We start from the raw sequence: 22975 nt of genomic DNA on the forward strand, positions 1-22975 counted from the left end.
TATTCATTCATTCATTCATTCTCTGTACCGCTTATTCCATTACGGGTTGCGGGTAAGCTGGAGCCTATCCCAGCATTAACAGATGAGAGGCAGGGTCCACCCTGGACACGTCACCAGTCCATCACACATAGGGACAAACAACCATTTACACTCCTAGGGAGAATTTAGAGTCATCAATTAACAAGCATGTCTTTGGAGAGTGGGAGGAAACCGGAGTACCAGGGGAGAACATGCAAACTCCACACAGAAAGGCCACCACCCCCAATTTATACTGAACCAGTCTGGACCTCAACTTGTTACAGTTTTGTTTTTTGTTTTTTTTTGTTATTTTGTTCAAGGTCAGAGCAAAAAACATTTTGTGAAAGTAAAAAAATCGTGATTCACATTTTTTCCTGAATTGTGCAGTCCTATATGTAAACAATGAAAGTATCTGGTTTTAGCGCAATATTTAAAATGTTTGTTTTTCTTATTTTTTCTTTTTTTTTTTTTTTTTTACTCTTATCAAACTGTAATAAAAAGAGAAAGAAATCTTTCCACTCCATGTCAAAGTTGTTACTGCAGCGATTCCTTTCCAGCTGACTCAGGCTAAATGAAGTACGAAATGCTTTGAAGTTTTTTTGGGGAAAATTTGCTGGTACTCAACTAGAAGTAAAATTCTGACAGACTTACTAATACAGGATTTCTGCTGACATCCTAAGACAGCTTACCGGTGAAGTCCTGACACCTGCAGACCATCCGAAAACCTTCACTTTGTTTAAGGAAATGTTTCTATGAGTTCTAGATGCAACAGAGTGAAGCCCAGAACCAATAAAAGATAGAAAAAAAAAAAAAAAAAACCTCCATCCAAACATTAATGGCTATTTGAAGAGGATAACAGAATGATGGTATTGTGAAGACACACACACACACAAACATTCAGGTATACTGTCCAGGCCACTTCATTAGGTGTACTTTGTTAGTACTGGGTTGGACCCTCTTTTACTTTCAGAACTGCCTCAATTCTTGGAGGCACAGATGCATCATGGTGTTGGAAACATTCCTCAGATGTTTTGCTCCATATTAACATGACAGCATCACATGCTGCAGATTTGTCATCTGCACATCCATGATGAGAATCTCCCGTTCCACCACATCCCAAAGCTGCTCGATTGAACTGAGATCTGGTGACTGTGGAGGCCGTTGGAGTCCAGTGAACTCACTGTCATGTTTAAGAAAGCAGGTGGAGATGATCTGAGCTTTGTGACATGGTGCATTATTCTGCTGGAAGTAGCCATCAGAAGATGCTACACTGTGGTCATAAAGGGATGGACATGGTCAGCAGCAATACTCAGGTAGGCTGGGCTGGTTAAATGATGCTCAGCTGATAATTGGCAAAAGTAAAAAAAACATCAAAAAACATCCACCACAACATAACACCACCATTACCAGCCTGAACTGTTCGTAAAGGGCAGGATGGATCCATGTTTTCATGTCATTAAAAAAAAAAAGAAACCAAAACTCATCTGGTGCAGAACTGCTTTGGTTTGGAAACATGCAAAATCTATACAAGCAAAAAGTCCATTCTCTATCATACAAACACACACACACACACACACACACACACACACACACAAAGTGTAGTCGTGGCCTATTGGCCTCTGGTTATCAGGTGGATCAGCAGGGAAAATGCTGGAAAGGCTGATGAGGTCTCAGGTGCTTTGATCTCTCTTATCACACAGATTCTGATCAGCTCAGCACCGCTCTTCTCAATACCACTGCAATCCTCGGTCTCTCACACACACACACACACACACACACACACACACACACACACATATCACATTCATATGAGCCTTCTAACACTATTTTTACCCATTTGTGTTGTGTGCTATGCTCCATTGACCATTTAAAGATGCTACTGAACTCCTACGTCGTTCACTTCATTCAAACCTGAATTACTGGCAGATTTAGCATCAGTATATTTTACCAGGTTGAAACAAAACAGGCACATTAACAGAATGATGCCTCAGCAAACTGCGCTGTGTTTGATTTCCTGCTACTGGGAGTCTCCAATAATCCGACCTGTCATTCATGCTCATTTGAGAACGCTCAAGTAACGAGATGATAACACGTTCATCTGGTTTTTCACCCGCTTGCCGTTGTAGCTCATTCACAGCCTAAACTGTCACTTTGAAGTGATGAAATAACACAAACACACAAAATGTTTGCCTGCCTCACACTCCGAAGCTCTTCCTCTGAACCTTCATCCTCCTGAGAGCTGCCTGGTTCACAAGTGTCAGAGCACAACACACACAGACAAAAACACACATTCTGACCTTCACCGATGGGCTTTTCTCATCTGAGCTACAGAATTCCCACTTGCATTCCACACTCATTCCCACAGTAACACACACACACACACACAGATACACACACACCTGCAAGTCCCATCATCACAAGTCTGTCTTTTATCTGATGCACAGAGAAGAAAGCAGACAGACACTACAGAGGCTGCAGCTGATAATCTAACGAAAAAAAGTTACAATGAGAGCCGATTTCCATCACCACGTTGCATCAGTCAAACAGCAATCTGAAATCATTTTTCATTCGAGCTTCTCTTTATTTTTACAGTTTATCAGAAAACAGTGTTTTATAATTATAACATGAAATACTGCTGTTGGTTTAGCTTACTTTTGTCAGCGTCTAGTCATCTCCTGACGTCAAGAGCCATGAGATCACTGATCCCCACTGACAGTTAGAGTATCAAGTAGAAACTGTAAAGCAGAGCTAAAAACCACCAATTAAAAGTCTTAATTATCAAGACTTTCCAGAACTTAAAAAGCTAATTTCACTGTGATAGGATGGAGGCTAAATATGTCAAAACCAGATATGAAAAAGCCTCATTTAAAACAATAAAAAAAACAATCTTAATTAATAGTTAACAGGAAAATATGTGAGGAATGATTAAATGATCAAAAATCGGTGCACTTTCAGGTCTGGATTTGAAGTAAATTTGCTTTTTCTTTTGTTTTGTTTTTTTTGCCTGTGTATTCAGTTTTTTCTGTCTATTTCTTCCATGAACCTGCTTCTATGAGCAAGTGAAATTGCTGATTTCTGCAGATGTAGCATCTTTCTTGACTGCAGTTAGGATTTGCACGTCTGACTTGCATAAATCGTCAATATGAAGACGTATGTGCTCGTCTTTAAGTGGCCTTGAGCAGCAGAGTTAATGGCCACTCTTAACTATAGAGCAGCTGAATCAAGGGCCTCTAATGGGATTAATATATCTGCCGAGGTGTTGCTTAACGCAGACTTAAAGTATGGGAGAACGGACAGATGAAAGACAGAAAGAGATAAAAAAAAAAAAAAAAACAAAGCAAACAAAAAAAAAAAAAACAGATGTGGACTCCAGCTGGTGAAATGGGATCCGTGAGTCTTAATAAAAGTGATAGATGGATAAGTACACAGATAACAAGTTATATAATTTTATAACCGTCTGCTGATACTGTACAGATAGTAGTTTGGGTGTTTAGTAAAAGAGGAAGACCTCGGATGACGACAGAAGGGTTACCGTGGAAACATCTCAGGTATGCGTGACAGATCTTGTGTCTGAATAAAAATAATCAAAGATGCTTTAACAAGGTTTGAGTCGATATGAACTTAAAGTTATAACACAAACCTCAGTTTGATGTCTAATCCCATTTCCAGACATGTTGGAAAACTTTTGAAAAAATGCAGTTAAAAACGGAGTCATTTTTTTATTTGTTTGAAACTTTATTTTAAAGACAAGTCCGAAGAAATTATGTTTAGTTTTTCACTGATGAAATTCATTGTTTTTAGCAAATATAAACAGATTTATTATTCCACAATATGAATACACTAAAAAAAGTTAATTAAATTCCCTTTTATTGAATCTTTTTAATGTTTTGTAGTTGAGGAAACTTTGCGTATTTTCAGAGGACTCTTGTTGAATCCAAGGTTTCAGCTGCTCCTCAGTCCATGATTCTCCTCTTCATTGCGCTTCATGCAGGAGGCGGATCTGGATAACAGGCAAACCCTGCGTGAAGTAACGTCGTTGGACATCCTGCAGAATGATGCCTGACGCTCTCCTGCTGAAATAACCAGCTCTTTCAGCTCTTAAAAGTATCTCCTTGTCCCCTCTCAAACTCAGACTAATCCCCTCTTTCTCTCTGCTCTCTTTTTTATTTTTTCTCCACAGCCGATCCCGACTGAGGTGGCTTATCTGATTCTTTGCAGCTCTGGTCGGTCGCCAGAGCATATTTCAGTCCGTCAGAGAGGAGCGGTTGTACCAGCCATTTTTGTTGGCTTTGTGTCCCACAGCGGCATTTGTGATGTCTTCCTTCACCTCTGTGATAAACATAACTTCTGCTGTATTTGACCTTTCATAAACTACCTAAAACCCACCCCACATTTACATTTACCAACTTTATTAAGTGAAAAATAACTTTTTAACACAATAAGTCTAAAAATCCTTGAAGCTAAAACCAAATACTTGGTTTTATTGACTTTACTTCTACTGTACGTTGAATAAAACATATAGACCTTTAAATAAAGACTGCATATCTCCCACTGTTACAAAATAGCAGAAAATGATGGAGAAATAAATGTACTGATAGATCAAAACCAAAGGATTTCTTGATAATAGAAATGTGCTAATATGTAAATTAGATGTTAAATCTGAAGCAGCCAAAGTTTTGCTGGCTCATTGTTCTGTTACAGGATCTTCCAATAAGAAATTAGAGACCTGACAACTGATTCTGATCAAAGAAAATGGCTGAATACAAATTAAACAAATTAAACACCCACACTGTATAAAGTTGTACTCAGAGTTTACCAATATGCCCTTTAGATGAAACTGGTGAAGGGCTGTTTGGGTCAACACATGTATTCTCATTAGTGGAACCATTCTAAGATGTGAAAGTTCCTGGTGTGGTTGAGAAAAACCCAGATGCCAAATACCAAATTAGTTTGCAGTTAAGTCTCTCTTGATATGGTTGGGTTGACCACAGCTAGGAGGAATATTCTGAGACAGTAGTGGCTAATTTTTCATTATTAATACACTCAAATCAAATAAAAAGGTTAAGACTGCATCTTATGACTTGGTCGATCTAGAGGGAACATTTTCACTTGGATTGTTCTTGAGTACAGAGAAATACAAGGGTTACCAAAAGTTGATAACAGTAACACATCAGGAGGTTTATTTACATGCAATTTAACTTTTTATTTTTTAGAGACATCACAGAGGTGGACAGTTAGGTGAGTTCAAAACATTTTACCCCATTCTTTTTCTATTATTATTAACATGTTGAGAATATAAAAATAAAACATATAATCTGCGGAGTAAAGTCTTATAACACAGTGATGTGGGATTTTTTTTTTTTTTTTAAATCGAAGTGACCTGATGAACTCATGTGATCTGAGCCAAATAGGTACAAGCGTCCACCAGTCAGCCATAAAATTAAAACCACTGAACGGTGTAACGAGTAAGGCAGTTCATCTTGTTGTACAAAGCAACGCTCTGGTGGGAAAACCTGCACCCTGGCATTCACATGGATGTTACTGTGTCACTTTCGACCGGCCTAAACATTGATGTAGACCAGTCACAGACACCACCACCTGCCAACAGCAACCCGCTACATAAACAGCCTCCCCCTGCAGGACAGCAGAGTCTAAGATCCATGTAGCCTCCAAACTCCTCCTTCTGACAGGATCTGATGGTAACTGTTGAAAACAAGCCAAATCCACAAAGCCCCCCCTCCACAATCTAAAGAAAGTGCGTGGCTTATGTCTTGATATTCGAGGTTACAGCACACCTTCTGAAGCTCTTTGTCCATGCCCTGACCAGCCAGAGGTCTTTTGGGGGTCATCAGGAGAACTGACTTAACATAAGGCAGGTGGTCTTAATGTTATGGCTGGTTAATGTACCATATATGGCTTTTGTTGCAACCCTGGTGGGCTGCTTTTTTTTTTTTTTTTTTTAACGTGTATGTCCAGCATCGTAGCAGCAGAATGATGGTCTAGCTGCTGCGCTGTGCTGAACAAATCTGCTTTGACAAGAGTAGCTTTATGGATATAAGGCCCCTCCTGATAATTTAAGCATTACTCTTTATTTTTCTATTTATGTATTGCTGATTTTACATATTCATTCTGGACCTGACAAGAGGTTTGCCGAAAATACATGAAGAAAATAAGAAAAATCAAGAGGAAGTATTATTTTCTGAACCCACAGTAGTTTCCACCTACTGGTCACTACAAAAAAGCAAGTCTGTGGTTTTTCTGGTTTGGGTCTAGATAGATTTTATTATTTCTTGTTGAAACTATATGGGAAAAAAGGGATGCAGCCATAGCTAAAGTAGCTAGCTTTTCATACCTCCCAAAATCTAAATAAATCATCTTTATTTCATGACGCAAACCCGTCTACTTTCAGTTTTCCTCTGAAATGAAGAGAAATTCAAATATTCAACTACCCCCACATCCATCCGTAAGAGTGAATTTACTGAATGAACAGCAGACATCCGCGAGTGTGTGAAAGATCTGCAATGCAACCATCTTCACGAGACACTTTTCAGTCCATCACAGCAGATTAATGCTGAACCATTTGCTTGTTGCCATGACGAATCTCTGCTGAGTGCTTAACCCCAGTGAGTAACACTCAAGCACCATCATCCACTCAACCCACACATTTTCTTAAGAGGCTGAATGACATTAAATACTCTAATGCAGTCTAATTATGACATTATAAGGCTGCTGGGATTATCTGTCACAAGCTGAATAAAGACATCATTTCTTCAGCGTCAACTTTTCTGACATTTAGACACCCACATGAAACTGCTAATTAATCTTTGTACATATCATACTTGGACTATTTGACCATTTACTGCCCAAGGATAATTAGTTTTGAAAGCATAAGAAAGGATAAGAGGATAATGGTCACTAAGTTAACTTAAATCAGTCAAAAACTGAAGGAAATTGCTTCAAAAGAGGTCAAAAGACTAAAAAAAATGATAAATCCTGAATTGACATGAAGTCACCTCAGCAGTCAGTGTTGGCTGCAGTGGATTTCCAGTAATTCTCCAACGGTTCTTAATACGTCTTACGTCAGCACAACCATCCCAGAACCAATAGGAAGACAAAAGATTGAATCTGTCCCAGTGCAGCTATTATTACAGACAATAGGGATGTTTGACAGAAGCTCAGGCAGGTAATAAACATGCACACGCACGTGCACTCTGGCACACACAATAGATTTAACAAAAGCAAGCACAGCTGTGGTTGTATATTTTGTTATGTGACATCTGATTAATTCTTCAGAAACCTGCAAATAACTCTTATTCTAAGAGTAATTATTCATAAAAAACAAAACTTCCAACCCTGGATGACATTAATAATAATAATACAAATAAAATCTAATTGGTTCATTAAATGAGAATATTAAAGTTACAGTTTAAAGTTCCTGTAGTGGAAAATCAGGAAGAACAAGCCTGTTGTAAAAATAAGTCACACCTATGCATTTCTGCCACCTGGTTAATGTAAATATGTATTAAGTTAACAATAGCGTTCAGCCTGGAAAGGACTCCACAAACCTGTAATACACCTCTGTCTTTACCTTTACCTGCACGTAATACATCAGTCATCATTGTCATTTAATCTGATTGTGCTACTTACAATGTGTCAAATACAATAAGTGTTTTGTTTGTTAATCTAGAGATGATGTCGGCAAATTGCATATGTGGTCACAGTTTCTAAAGCTGATAAATATTAGTTTTAAGTTCCACATTTGATCCTTTGCCATTTGACCAAAACAGAAAATGCTGCTAACATATTAGCTGTCGCAGCCCAGAAATATCCCCATGTAAATGATCCTCGCTCAGTGTAAACTGTAATTCAAAATGTCCAACCATTATTTTTCCAGAAATGACAGAACTCACCATAAACTGTAAATATACCTATCAGTAACCACATTGAAACGCACAGCAATACTCCAACTATTGGTCTCGTTGTAGGAAAGACAATATTCTGATTAGGGTGTTTACGTGGGCTGCATGTGGGATAATTCAGACATTCTCATACAAACCCAGTCCAGTTATTGACTCATACCCACATTATGTCCCCTTTTTCCACAGTGATGTTTGCAGCCCATTCATATCCACAAAACACAGATTTTCATTCCCACAGCCATCCTGGCTCTGTGGAACCTGTCGTTGCATTTGGTGTTAACTGGAAACTTTTTTTTTCTTACCTCCTACAAGAAAATAACCAAAATAAAAAAACTTCCCAGTGGTTAACCTTGGGTAAGGTTTCTCAGCTGTGACTTTACATCATTCACAGGAAGGGCATCCTATCGTGTAACCATTAAATCTTCCTTTAGTTCTTCTCTGCCTAATGGAACATTTGATAAAATACATCTAGAGCAGTGGTTCTCAAACTTTTTACAGTATGTACCACATGAGAAAATATCGAGCTCACCAAGTACCACCATCATGAAAAATCTGAACATACAGTAGCAAACATATTAAGCCATAACATACATAGCTATTAGCTATGGACAGTTCATAAAGGAACTGGGCTGCACGGTGGTGTGGTGGTTAGCACCACAGCCTCACAGCTAGAAAGTCGCTGGTTTGAATCTCAGCTGGAGGGGGAGGTTCGAACTTTGTGGCCTTTCTGTGTGGAGTCTGCATGTTCTCCCCGTGTATGCCTGGGTTCTTTCCAGGTTCTACAGCTTTCTCCCACCGTTGTGGTTGTTTGTTCCCTATGTGTTGGCCCTGCGATGGACAGGTAACCTGTCCAGGTGTACCTGCCTCTCACCGGTAATGCTGGAATAGGCTCCAGTTACCCGCGACCCTTAATGTTTAATAATTTTATTTAAAAAATATTTATGACTTTCCTCTAAGTACCACCAAGAGGCCCTCGCGTACCACTGGTGGTACACGTACCACAGTTTGAGAATATAGGATCTAGAGCATTTTTATCCAGTTTCTTTTATCAGGAAAACAAATTATATAACTGCAGACCAGGATTTGTTGTAAAGCAGCCAGCAGCCACATTTCCCCCCCCAACTTGTTACATGAAATGCAAATAAGTCCAAACTATATGATTCTGAGCTCCAGTTTCTCAATTCCAAGATGTATTGAATGCAGCACAGAATCATGCATTACAAAGTAGAAGTTTGTGTCCCAAAGTGGAGCGAAAAGTGAGTTTGGATGTAATACTGTGAATAAGGTGTGTAAGTATAGAATACTCCACTAAGTTTAATCTATTACTTTGAATATGACCTTATTTGTGTTAAGCGGATGAGGAAAAAGCAGCTTATGTGTTTTATGCACAGAAAGATCTTTATCAGGTTAATGTCAGAATATTGCTGCTCGTGTTAATGTAATCACCAAGTAGTACATGAGAGGTCCCAAATCCTACCACTGTGTTGATTCAAGAGCTTAGCAAACAGATTTAGCTGCATACAACAGACATTAGTTCTGCAACAAAACTCCCTCCGCTGTCTTTCAGTGTCTGGCAAAACAACACAAGGATACAGAGTAATAAAGCCCAAGAAGCTTAGATGCTTGCTGCCAAATTCAAAAGAACACCTGGCAAAGCATCACAGCACCAAATATTAATACAAGGCTTGTGTAAATGATGGTAACATCCAAGTTTACCTGTGTTAACAGGGAAGCTACAAAAACTCAAACTTCAAAAATACCTGCAAAGCCTTTCTCCATCATCTCTGCTGCATTTAATTATGTACAACCATTAAAACCGACTCAGACAAGCCCAAAAAGGATTTATAAGGACAACAAAGCCAGGCCCCAGTTTAAAAAATCTGTTTCCCTTTTTACTTTTGTCACTTTCTCTGCCCTCAATCAGCCTCTAATCATGTCCTCTTCTGTGTGAACAAGTGTGCTCGGCTGGTTTACTGAGCGGGAAGTAAATATTTAGGAGGTGGAGGAAATAACTGAGCAAGCACTGGATTGAGAGAGAGAGAGAAAGAGAGAGAGAGAGAGAAAGAGAGAGAGGGAGGATTATGCTAATGTGACCAAACAACTATGGTTGAATACTGCAACAGAAGAACAAAACAGCAAGACAAAGGAGACAAAGGAGAAAAGTTGGAGAAAGGACAAACTGAGAGAAGGTACACATGGTGAGAAATAAATGAGGAAGTCTTGGGGAAAAGGAAAAGGGAGTCGGGTGTGCAGGTTTCCTGTGGTCCGAGAGCAGAGAGAAGAGAGATCCAAGGGCAGAGGGAGGAAAAGATGAAGGGGCACGGAGAGAAGGAGGGAATGAGGTCCTAATCTTCTCTGCTCCTGCTTTCAGATCAGCTGAGCTCCTGCTGTCACAGCTGCTCCCTGATTGGCTGAAGCTGGCTGAAGTGGTGGATTAAAGGACAGAGGGGGTACTTCTTCTTTCCTGTGGTTCATATTTGTGTGAATTTGTGTCAATGCCCTTGTGAGAACTAGTCTCAGTTTTGGACATTCACTGAAAAGACAGAGTGATCATTCCTCACCGGGTAGCTCCACAGACTAGTTTCAAATTCAACATGGATTAAAGATCTGAATTTAATCAAAAGACTAACTCACTCTGAAAAGACATAGCCTCAACATTTGGATTCCCATCCAGCTGTGAAGAAAGGGTGAGTAAAGTTATAAGTAAAGGCACATCAGTGTCCCTTACACTGCAGAGGTTACACATGACTGTAGCACAGCAGCAAAGCAGATGCTAACAGGAAGCAGGACGAAGGCACAAACCAAACCGTTTCGTCTCGGACGTACATGTGAAACATGGGGAAAGTTATTAGAAGATTTCAGATGTTGTGTTTATTTTGTCACCTCCAGCATATTGTGCTGGAACGTCTCTGTGAGTGGTGCATTTCTGAAAGTCATCATGAAGTTTACACCAAGTGATGTTTATTCTAACAAAGGTAAAAAAAAAAAAAAAAAAAAAAAACTTATCTTTCAAAAACAAACAAAAAAACATCTGAAAAGATTTATATAAACTTATTAAAATACTTGAGGAACTTTTACTGATTTCCATCCACTTTTTCTTATAGTATGTGTGACTTCAAAATGCACATAAATGTTTGAAACCTGACTTGTGACAGAAAGATTCAACAAACTAAGCTTGTGTTTATTCTCGTATTTAGAAAAACGACACAGGAAGGCGTAGGGCATCATGTAGTACTCATGAGAATTACATTACAAGACTAATCACTTAGGATATATATATATATATATACATATATATATATATACACACATACATTCATATACACATATGATTTATTAAAAGAAACAAATTAATAAAACTAACAAATTAAATAAAAACGAATAAATATATAAATAGATAACACAAAATACATTTAAAATAAACAAAATAAACGGACTGATGTGGAGCTTTCACAACATTTCCAGCCACCAGGTCATGATTCAAGTTGGTAAGTTGTTTAAACAAATTCCTATGATGAATATGGTAAAAATAACACCACCTGGAGGTCCAGCTACACCTCAGATGTACAGAAGTGCATCCACTGGAGGGTCCTCACAAGTCTGTGTGGGAAATATCTCTATGTGCCTGTGAGAGTGTGTGACTTTTTGGTACACACCCATTTCCCGATCCTCACAGACTTCTGTGAGCTGACAGAAAAACCAAATGTCATGCAGCGCTTTTAATCGCACACAACAGAGAATTTCCTCTTCCATTTCATCTCACATCCACTCTCAGCACACACTCCCTCACATGCGTCTCCTCTGCAGCCGTCTTCTGACTTGCCAAATAATTTACTCTTTCAACAAGCTCAACTGCTTTCAACTCAGCGGGACTTCAACAGTGTTCCCATGCATCAAAGGAAATGTAGAGGTAGAAATCATGTGAAGGATGACCTCGAGGATGAGGTGGGAGGATGGCGAAATGATGAAGTAACGGAGAATATTGTCTAATGCACTGTGGTTACAGTTGTTATGAGCATCCTCTTCCAGTGTGTGCTGATGAATTGTGTTGCTTTGAACTGGGAGGAGAGGAGGGGGAGGTCAGGAAAATGAAGCGTAAAATAAGATATGAGAAAAGAACTTAAACCACAGAGTTTCTGCAGAGTATAATGACCCACACTGATAAGTGTTGTTGTTACATCATGGTTACATCAACCACATGTACAATGTCTCAGCTGGATTTTATTTCTTTTTATCCCTTAATCTCTTAAAAGGTTTTGCTGTGTTTACAACTGTTGTGTATAAATGTCTGCATATGTAAAAAAAAAAACACTGGAAATTCAATTAGAGATTTAACTGATGCAAAATGATTTTACCATACTGTGACCACAACATGCAACATCACCAACAACAATTAAAAACAAATTTTACAACCTTGAAGCAACTCAGCTTTGAAGTCTATTTTTCATTTGCAAGGTCCAGTCAGGGGAGGGGCCGGCAGCAGCACCCGCGGCTCATTGAGAAGAGTAAATTATACGTGCTTTCCCAAAAAAGTCTCCAATAACACCAGAAAGTTGCTAGAAGGGCTCAAAAACTCGCCAAAGTAGAGAAGCTTGCAACACTGTGTTAGCCAAACTCTGACATGTGCTTGAATATAACCGGTTTTACCAGGAAATCGTGTACTGAAAAAAAATTTACATTATTTGAAACGCAAACTTTGATTAAATGCACTCATTGTTTTTAACACATTAATGTTTTTGTGATTAACTATATGTTCCTGCAAACTCTCTGTGAGCTGACAGCACTGTCTGTTTTTCCAGCATCCTCTTTCTGAAGTCCGGGTCGCAGTAGTTATAAAATGTAAAGGAGACTTGGTTAAAGGCAACTGCATTTCCTTTACTGTTACCTTTATTCATTCTCTTAGGATTAGCTTGACCTGGATGACTGAGAATCTACACCTACCTACATTTATGAAAAACGGAAAAAGCCTTTTTCATACATGAAGATGGTCAGGAGAAGGTACAATTTCACCTCCTCTTTATTTGCTCTTACTGTTAACAAAAGTGATTCCCAGGGTAAATTTTTTTTTTTTTACTGCAGAAAAATGTACTCCTAGAAATAGGTCTGAAATATGTCTGAGGCAAAAAGTAAAATCAGTGGTGTTTTGTTCTATTCTTACACACCCTACAGTACTACAGTGTTTTCCCTTTGGAGCATCTTTATAGAAGGTGACGTTCTTGAAGACTGTTGTCTGCATTAGTTGTGTGGAAAACCTTTGACAAAAAATCTAGAATTAAATATTTTTATTCATCTTCTGGCAACTGTTTACACACAAAAAAAAAAAAAAAAAAAAAAAAAACACTTTTAAAGCAGAACTAGTGAACACATTTTCACACTTTGTCGCCTCTAATGAAGACTAATTCAGCATCCACCTTACACCACATTTCTTCTCTAAGCTCTTTCCAGCCATCATGTCAGCACAGTGTTAACTCTTGTCTCGTCTCCATCACTTTCTCTCATTTATTTCCCTCCATCCCCCAATGAAGTCCTCCTAGGTTTTGGAGCTAAGTCAAGCTTGGTGCATGTTCAAAAAGGCCAGTGTGTTGATGCAGTTGCTGGTGTGTGACGCTCCAGGCTGGGAAAAAAGTTTTGTGAAGTCTGGTTTCTCAGCCTGGGGATGCTGCAGGGTAACGATTGCTCCAGGAACGTACAAAATAAATGGCATTGAACCATCAAAACAAGATGAAAAAAGAGTTTTTATGTCGTAAACGTATGTTGTGTCGCTTTAAAGAAATCTTAAAACTTCTGAATTTTAGGAAAATCTTATCTTAAAGTGCTTTGTGAAACCGGCCGTGGTGTGTTTAAAGCTTGCTTGATTGCTTGAACATGATTACAGTTTTTGGGGGCGCAGCAAGGAATGATGGCAGAAACTACAAAGGCAGCATCCAGGTTAACATCTGCTGGTTCAAAATTCTGAAATTACTCAAAGTTGCAGTTAAAATAATCAGTATATCTCACTGCACATACATGCAGCCATCAGGTGGAAACTTGACAAACTCTTCTATTTCCCTATTAAAATAAACCACACTTTTTTTTTTCCTTTCCCTAACAGCACAGCCGTCATCACAATAAGCTCTTACTGCAATTTCCATAAGAACCACATTTCCACAAGCAGCATGTAGCTCTTTATTCTCCTTATGGGAGTTTATGGATGTGGAGCACGCTGCCAAGATCATAAACATGTATTCCTCTAACGGCCGTGTCCCACAGCTCATACGTTTGGCCTCCAATCAGATGTAATAAAGTGCGGCTGTATGCCATCCAGAGCTGTGTACAAAGGCAGGAAGATAGAAAGGATGAAGGTTCATTAATCTGATGATTCATCTGTGACTTGTGTCTTCATTAAATTCCATCCAATAATTTGTCTCCCGTCCTTGAGATGCTTGACTTCAGTCATAAAAAGACATGGGATGTAATCACTCTACTTTTTAAAAACATTTTTCATTTACTCCATCTTTTATAAGAAAACCTTGCTAACAAAGATCATCTCTACAGATTATTGCACATTTTCCTTCTATAATTTATTCAGTTTGTGGTACAAGATACAGAAATTGCAATCTGCTCATATTTTAGCTAAATTAATGGCTAAAATGTAGTTAAAGATGGACAAACAAACAAACTCTGGATCTATCATGTAATTTTCAAATTCTCGAAGTCTGAAAATACCTAAATGAGGCTGCAACTGTGTTTGAAGACACGCTGGTCCTGCATGAAAAGTTCACAGAAGAAATGTAGAGTATAAAGACGTCTAGGAAAGATTTAAGCTTGACTCAATTTGTGAATGACCACAGCTGAACACCATCCAGGAAGGCTGCTGTGGTGGTCAGCTAAATATAGATTCTTTGGTAACAAAAAGCGGCAAAAATCATAATTGGATATTTTGTGCTATGGTTAAAAAATGGCCTTGTAGTCTGATGTCCAAATCCAGGGATTCATGTTTGATTGCACTGAGGAGGTGTGTCACTGTAAGTGTGGCGGAGGAGCCGAGGAGGAGGAGCCAAGAGGAGACAGAATTTGACAAAATCATATCATATAATAATATAATTTTCGTCCCGTCTTTGTTCGTGAACTAAAATGTCCATAGATTTTAGCCCAGTTTTTATTTAGTGAACTACACTTTCATCTCTTCTTTATTAGTCCATGAAAATGCAAAATGCATTCTGATTTGGTCCCAGTTAATGTTTATTAATGGAGATTTTAGTTGCGTCTAGTCTGGTTTTCGTCCTTTGAAAAATGTGCGATGACGAAAATATTTTTGTTTAATTTTCGTTAACTAAATTAACACTATGATGTAATTGAGAAACATTTTTTTAAATAATATGATTCAGCAGATGCTTTATGTAAAATAACTTACAAGTGAGAAACACTGAAGGTCGGATGGGGTTCAGTATTTTTTCCATGAATTGTAAACAGGGGAAGCTGGGAATTGAACCAGCTACCACATGAACAGACAGGGATCTTTCTTTGTGTATGTGAATGTACATACAGTATGTGTTGCTAAACAAAAAATACAGAATTTTATGCAAAAAAATATATATATATTTTTTTTTTCTCACTAATTTTATTAGCACTAAGCAATAGAGCACAACATAGGGCATAAAAATCTACTTAACTTCACTTTGAGTGGAATTTTAAAGCTACAAATTCGTGAAACACACTTGTGTGGATCTTTTAACCTTTAAATGTTTTTCTTAGAACGTAGATTTATGATCACTCAGCTAAGACCGGTCCACCCAGTGTGGTCCAGTTCAAGCAGGATGATGTTACCAGAGGGTGAAGAGGAGAACACATGGCTGCAAAGTTCACTTCCTCCTCACACTCACCCAACAGCACCTCCAGCAGAGCATGATGGAGTCCAGATCACCACCCATTACACCAGAGGTGTCCAGCTCCAGTGCTCGAGGGCCACAATCCTGCAGGCTTTAGATGTTTCCCTGCTCCAACACACCTGATTCAAATCCAATGGCTCTCTTCAACTAGCTTGTTAAGTTCTGCCCAAGCACATTGACACATTTATCAGATTCAGGTGTGCTGAAGTGAGAAACATCCAAGATCTGCAACACCAGCTCTCCTCCATTCCCTCTTTGGTCTCCACATAGATGAAACTATCTGGGGGAATGCGAGCATACGATGTCAGCACAAACACATGGTTCACAGCTCTGAACGACACAATGCCCACATGATCCCACATTGTAATTAGATCGCTTTATGGACACAGCCTTCCTCTGCTCCCATCCTCCGGAGTTTCACACACTCTCCAAGACACACACACACATTCCTCGGGGGAAATCCAAAACAGTTGCACTTTGTCTGGCAATAGTTAAATTGGTATAAATGATAAAGACATTAAAGTTCAAACAAAGTCTGGATGCCACACACTACACTGCTTCAATTCAGCAGAAAAGACGCGGCGTTGTGTTTTTCTGTGCTTGTTCATTGTCATTCTTCATTCTCACGGTCACACATGTCCGGCCATCTGAACAGTGGAAACTGCTCTTGCATTGAAGCTGCAGACGCACAGACATGTTTGGAGAACAATGTTATAAACCATAAAATTTCACTCTTCAGTTTCACAATTTGATCCAGTTGATTCAATTAGTGTTGCAACAGTCACATGGGACTCGATTCATTCTGAGCAACCAACACACCCACCTATGACAATTACACACAAACACACTTTCATTTCAAAAAGCAAATACATGAATATTTATTTTTGATTAAAAGTATCCTTCAGTCCAATTGTAAGTGGTCCTTACTTTTAGAGCTCCATGTGGTCGGGCTCCTCCCTACATCTCTGACCTTATTCATTTACACGTACCAGGCTGTGTTCTGCAGTCTTCAGATCAGAGGTTACTAGTAGTTCCTCGTACATGCTTCAGGACCAGAGGCGATCGATCCTTTCAGGCACGGTCACCCAAACTGTGGAATGTGCTGCCTCTCTCTTTAAGATGTCTACATTCTGCTGAATATTTTAAAAAGCAGTTGAAAACATTTTTATTCAAACAGCCTTTTTAGTTAAATAAGGGTTTCATGACTGTGTGTATGTGTTATGTATTTTCTTGTCTTTGTCTTGTTAATTTTATTTTTTATTCTTATTGTAAAGCACTTTGTGATTTTTATCTGTGAAAGGTGCTATATAAATAAAATTTCCTTCCTTTCCTTCAAAAGAGAATCTAATCTGATATCTTTCCAAGTTAAAAAAAAACAGATCAGAAGAAATTTGATATTTTAGGAAGTTAATATCATCATCTTTCTATGATGTAAATGTCACACACAGTTGTGAATGTACGGTGGCCATCAGTGGACAAAATTCTTCCAGACATAAAACATGTTTTCATCTGCAAATGGACCCAGTGGCCTCAGGTGCAGCGATGACTGCACTACAGGTAACTTCTTCAACCTTGTGTACATTACTGTCTTCTTTTAAGTGCTTTTGAAGGCATTACTTATCCCAAACAGTGATATAACTCTTTTCAAAGTTGGTACTGCAGTTTTAGAGCTCAGAGGGTTCTCACTTCACACAGAGTTGTTTGTCCATTCAGAGACACCGTAGTAAAAATGGTGGCACAAATATGGCAGCTGCCATGTATGTGGATTCACGGCAAGTAGATATAAATGGCTCATTGTAAGAACATAAAAACAAAATATTTATTTTAGTAAGGTGATTAGATGTCAGTAGAAACAGTTTAAATGATATATACATTTTTTATATTAGCTGTGTCCCAATTCAGGATTTACACACTTTGAAGTGGAGGTTCGTTGGCTGCATATGTGACAGTGGCGAGCCAAGCACTGTCCCATTTGGAAGGCATCTCCGAATCCACCCTACAAACCTGCACTTTGTTTGGCCTGTAGCAAAGGCTACATATCCTTCACGGCCTCTTTTCTCTTTTTTCCCAGAATTTGATTCACTCAAGATGATGGCGAATAAATAAAGCTCCAAAGTCGTGTAATATTTGATATTCGTGGATTTGTAAGGGGTTAATGAAGAGTGTGTACTGGCTGGAAAACAAAAGAGCCTCAGATTTTTTTTTAAACATTCTTTAGTTAAAAATGTAAAACAGAACCAATTCAGCGGGTGTTAATGTTCACTAAAGTGTTTTATAATATGCAAAACTTTCACAGGTTTAAGTGATTTAACGTCCTACGTTGCTGCTATGGGAAAACTGTCATCAACTAGGTAGGTTGTCTCCTTTCACGAATGGTAAGCAGCTTTGGAGTGAACAGACTATGTAGGACAATCCGTAGCCTATGTAGTCTGTGCACTCTGAAGTGTTTGGACCCTGAACTGGGACACAGCTATTGTTACACACTGCACCTTTAAGGTTGGAAAATTATGTAACTGCATCTTTAAGTACTTCATTACCGACTCCATTTTTTTTTCTTCTTTTTTGCATCTAAGAAAAACACAGTTTGATATTAAAAAGAATTTCAGCCACAGCAAAGAGACTCCCCACGTGAACAGTATCTGAAAATGTTGTTTCTCAGAATAAGAACAAATCCAGCAAAGACCTGACCCAGAACCTGAGATGGATCTGGACCTTCAGTCCATCTACTGTTGGTAGAAATCCTCTCCATGGCAGAGTGACTGAACTATTCCTGAAAACTAATTTAAACACGTTCCCATTAAATCTAAGACTAGTGATACAAAGTACTATGCAAGAGTCTTGCACAGACTGAAGACTTGCAAAGTACTTTGTATCACTTGTCTTTTCCACCAAGATTCCACTTTACAGCTGCAAAGAAGTGGCACTCATTATTCTGCTGTTGCTCGACTTTGCTTGCTCCTACTAAAGTAAACAGACGGGCCTCAGCCCCATATCAGCGTGTGCTTTCAAACAGCATGCCTGAGTTGCAGGATCAGAGGACAAATGACACTGAAGCAATCTCTTCTTAAACAAGGGCTGGTGAGATTATATGACTACTTCACCACAGCCTTTCACCATTTTATCAAAAATAAAATATAAATGTGTGAATTTGCAACCTCTTGTCATAGGTGGCAAAAAAGTTTAAATGTAATGTAAAAAGTCTACAACAACCTATCATAGAAAGGTCAAAGGACTGATGAGAAAAAGACCTGCGGAAAAAAAAGCTTTCCATTGGGAATCCATCTTTCCTTTTAGGTTAAATGAATTTCCCACAACTAATGCTAATTAAATTGATCATCTGATTTGCTCTACAGTCAGTAACCTCAAAATAATTTATTTAAAATCATACAAAGGAACTAAAACATAAATCATCAGATAGGAATGAACAGACCATTTAGTATTTTGCTGTATTAAAACTATAAATATCAATTAATGGATCCATTTTTTTCCTTTCAGTCTGAGCAGACTAACTGACCAGAGATGGTTTTGTCATAAATTAATAAATATTATAACTCCAAGACTAGATCAATTTAATTGGCATTCTGCTCTAAGAATAATGGAGTAGCAGTAACAATATCTTTAATGTCTGGCCACTACAACCGGATGACATGAGCACTGTGGTTACATTGACTAGAGCATGTCCATGACAACGATCCTCCAATCACAGAGCGATAAAGCAGAGGATCGATGGTACAGTACTAATGGATTAGGAAGGTCCAACTAGATGTTCTGATATCTGTCAGCTGCTTCCATGTGTCTCCCTAAATGAGTAACGTACCGCAAATCAATATGTGGCAATCTGACTCACTAAACATTCAACTGGCCACAGATCAATAACACTTAGCATCCCCCCTCCCAACCCCCTAACAGGCTTAATGTGACAGAAGAAGAGTGATGGAGAAAGAATATCAGCACACATACACAAATACAACCACACAACTCTGAAAGTGTCCGAGGAAAAGGGCAAAAACCTGCATCTGTGCTCCGGGGTGAGCAGTGAGGAGAATAAAGACCCTCACAATGACGTTTCCCATCGATACGCAGAAGTGTAAAAGAAGAGGAGTGAAGATCTCCACCACTTGACAAACTGACATGCTCTGCAGGAAAATACTCCTTTCTGTGTCCGCTGCCAAGATTCGCCTCCAGCCAAAATTCATCTGGTGCCAAAAGTCACTCAAGCCTTTTTTTTTTTTTTTTTGTGCTCGGAGCATAAACCATGGAGAGCGCCTCGCTGAGAAATACTACCCCGCCTGACCAGAGAGCCATCCACCGTTTCACCGGGTGATGATGAGATCCATATGAGCTCAATTACTGTTTTCTTTTATAACTTTCTACTCCGTTTATGTAGGAAAACTGCTCCAGCACACTTTGATTTTCTATTAACAAATTTCAGAAGTCGTGAATGTAGGTGAAGTCGCAGCAGGAAGCTGCAGAGAGCAACTTACTCAGAGGACATCAATAAAGCATCAGTACTAATGAAAAGGTCTAAAAGGATTTCTGATAATTACATTTTCTAAGATTTGATCATTTAATTGGAGATAAATGTTGCACAGCTGCTTGTGTTTATACATCATTTAACAACTGAGAAGCTTGTCTGCTAAATGTAAAAAGGCTTGGAGTAAAAAACATGTTTATATTAATTTATATAAGCATAAAAATGACCTCATTAGTCTGTCATTTAACGCCCTCCCCTATTATATTATGAGAGGAAAAACATTCATTATCTTTAGTTGATCGATTCTTTTCAAAGAATTGAAAATGTTCGTTCAGATTGTGGGTGTCTGAGTTTCCATTGTGGTCTGAAGCCCTGCGAAGACTGGACTTATGAGAGGCAGACAGCAGTGAAGTTACAAAAGAAACATGCTTCATATTGTCAGTGTGGCACCAACCTGCAGGGTTGTGCTTAGGAGTCACTGTTTTTGTTTGTGCTGTTGATCATAACTACTGTCATTCAGAATAATATATTCTGATTCACTGATATTTCTACATCTTAAAATTAAGTCTGTGAGTAAGCTGAGACGAGTATCCTGGGTGCCTTTAACCAGTCAGGTACCAGGTACTCTCAAAAGTACAAATTCCCAACTAAGGCTATTTTAGGGGCTAAAATATCTTCCCAGGAGTCGACTGAGGTTGATTTCTTGCACTGGAAATGCCTGAGGAATGATCTGGGCTTTGGTAAAGCTATCATCTAAAAGTTTGCTTTCTTGGAAATCCTGAATTCTGTATCCAAGTACACAAAAAGCAGTACACAGGGGAAATGATTATATACACGGACTTAACAGAGAGTGCTTTGGCATTAATAAAACCATTCTATCTAGAACCACAGGCTGATCTTTATTTAATTCAGCTTAGAGGTTTTATATTTGACATACTCAAAGTGGATTTTAATTACAGCTTAACTCAAGAGTCTTTATTTGCCCTTTCACTCCAAACTGGTTCCGCTGCTGGTTCAAATCACCAGCCTTTGGTCTGGAAAGCAACTCCGACAGCAGCCCCATGTTTGTGTCGGACCATGTAGTCTGCCTAATACATGGGAGAAAACTGAAAACTGAGCTTTAATGTGGACATGAAGACAAAGCAGCAGTGGAGGAAGGTGGTCCCAGGGTTAATCCTCATTTTGGTGTCGTTTCATGTTTAGTAGTGACCTCTACTACTAAACTAGCAAATTTTCATACTTAGGTGCCGACAGCTAATTCAGCATCCGTCTTGCATCCGCTCTCTTCTCTGAGTTCTCTCCAGCTAGTAAAAGTCAGTCTAATGGTGCCTTGTCATATCTCCTGATCAGTCCCTTTAATTTTTTCTTTTCCTTCCTTCCCCTGATAATGCTCTCTTGTGTTTCTTTGCTAAATCAGCCATGGCCTTCGTCCGAAAAGACCAGTGTGTTGATATCCAGCACCTAAGCAATGATCCAAGCTAACGTTGTGAAGTACAAATTCCCAGCCACAGGATGCTGCAGGACAATGACTGCTCCAAGGACTGCGCAAACTACAGCCGGGTTTCCACCGGCAGGTTTGAGTCGATACGGGACAGTTGGTTTTGGTAACTCCTGATCTAAGTTTTCACAGCCAATCGTACCTTCATCCAATAGACAGCATATCAGCCGGCTAGCGATACATGCTATGTCATAGCATCACGTCATAACAGCCTTCATTGAATTATTTTGAAGAACACAACACAAAAACAAAAGAAGAGAAGGATGGACATCCAGCAGTTTCTGTTTTTTCTTTTTGGCATGTGGCTTTAAAAAACAAAAAACAATATTTTCAAATGTGTTGTTGCTGTTTTGTTCTTATTGCCAAGTTGTACAGGAAGTGATGACTCTTTGGACCAATAAACAGATTGCAGCGTGTCAAGCTCCACTTTTTTGGGTCGGCTCAGTAAGACTGGGACCCCAATGGTAGGGTCACAAAAAAGTGGAACTATCCAAGTCAGATATACTGGTTTATTTTCTAGTTTTCCCTGTAAAAAAGCAAAAAAAAAAAAAAGAAAAAAAAAGGCATACCATACTAGACCCATTTGGGTGCTATCAAAAGAAATAAGAAGCCCAGTTTTAAGGTCAGAAGGTTTTGTAGTGTCGTTTTAAAGTATAGATAAAGATAAACTGTCTCCCTATAATGCAATCTAACATACAGCAGAAGATTTAAACGGCCGTGGAAGAAACTGGTTCTGAGAAGGTTGCTCTAGCACCAGCACATAATCAAAAACAAGGATATTTGAATTTTCCCACTTAATTTTTTGATGATGTGTCTGCAATGGAGAAAAATTAAAGACAGAGGAAGAGAAATGCAAACAAAAACTCACTGCATCCATCCTCATCACTGTGGTCCCCGCAGTCGTTGTCTCCATCACACTGCCACTGGGCCGGGATGCAGGTGCACTCCCCGAATGCACTGACCGCACATGTGAAGTGGTTCCTCCCACACGAACATTCGGCACTGCCCTGAACACCTGCAAACACACAGAGGAAGACGAGGTCACATCAAATCAGCCGCTTTCAGGTTAACCTGCATGATTAATGGAATTTCTACAAATAAAAAGCTGAGTTGCACGTGAGCTCATCTTTCCTGTTGTTTTGTCATTTCTGTGCCCATCTCACACATCTCGGATTATACAAAAACACACAACTCAGAA

The 22975-nt window shown here is 39.0% G+C and overlaps 1 protein-coding gene across 2 annotated transcripts in view; it reads right to left on the reverse strand.

Moving 5' to 3' along the window:
- The window catches only part of lrp4 (low density lipoprotein receptor-related protein 4), a 133131-nt gene that overhangs the window by 57117 nt on the left and 53039 nt on the right, over positions 1-22975 (reverse strand). For both annotated transcript variants that reach the window (XM_041987194.1, XM_041987203.1), the window contains exon 2: positions 22646-22792. In XM_041987194.1, coding sequence (XP_041843128.1) covers positions 22646-22792 — 147 coding nt within the window. The remainder of the gene's footprint in view (positions 1-22645; positions 22793-22975) is intronic.

The sequence above is a fragment of the Melanotaenia boesemani genome, chromosome 1 (genome assembly GCF_017639745.1).
Source record: "Melanotaenia boesemani isolate fMelBoe1 chromosome 1, fMelBoe1.pri, whole genome shotgun sequence".
Taxonomy (NCBI): Eukaryota; Metazoa; Chordata; class Actinopteri; order Atheriniformes; family Melanotaeniidae; genus Melanotaenia; species Melanotaenia boesemani.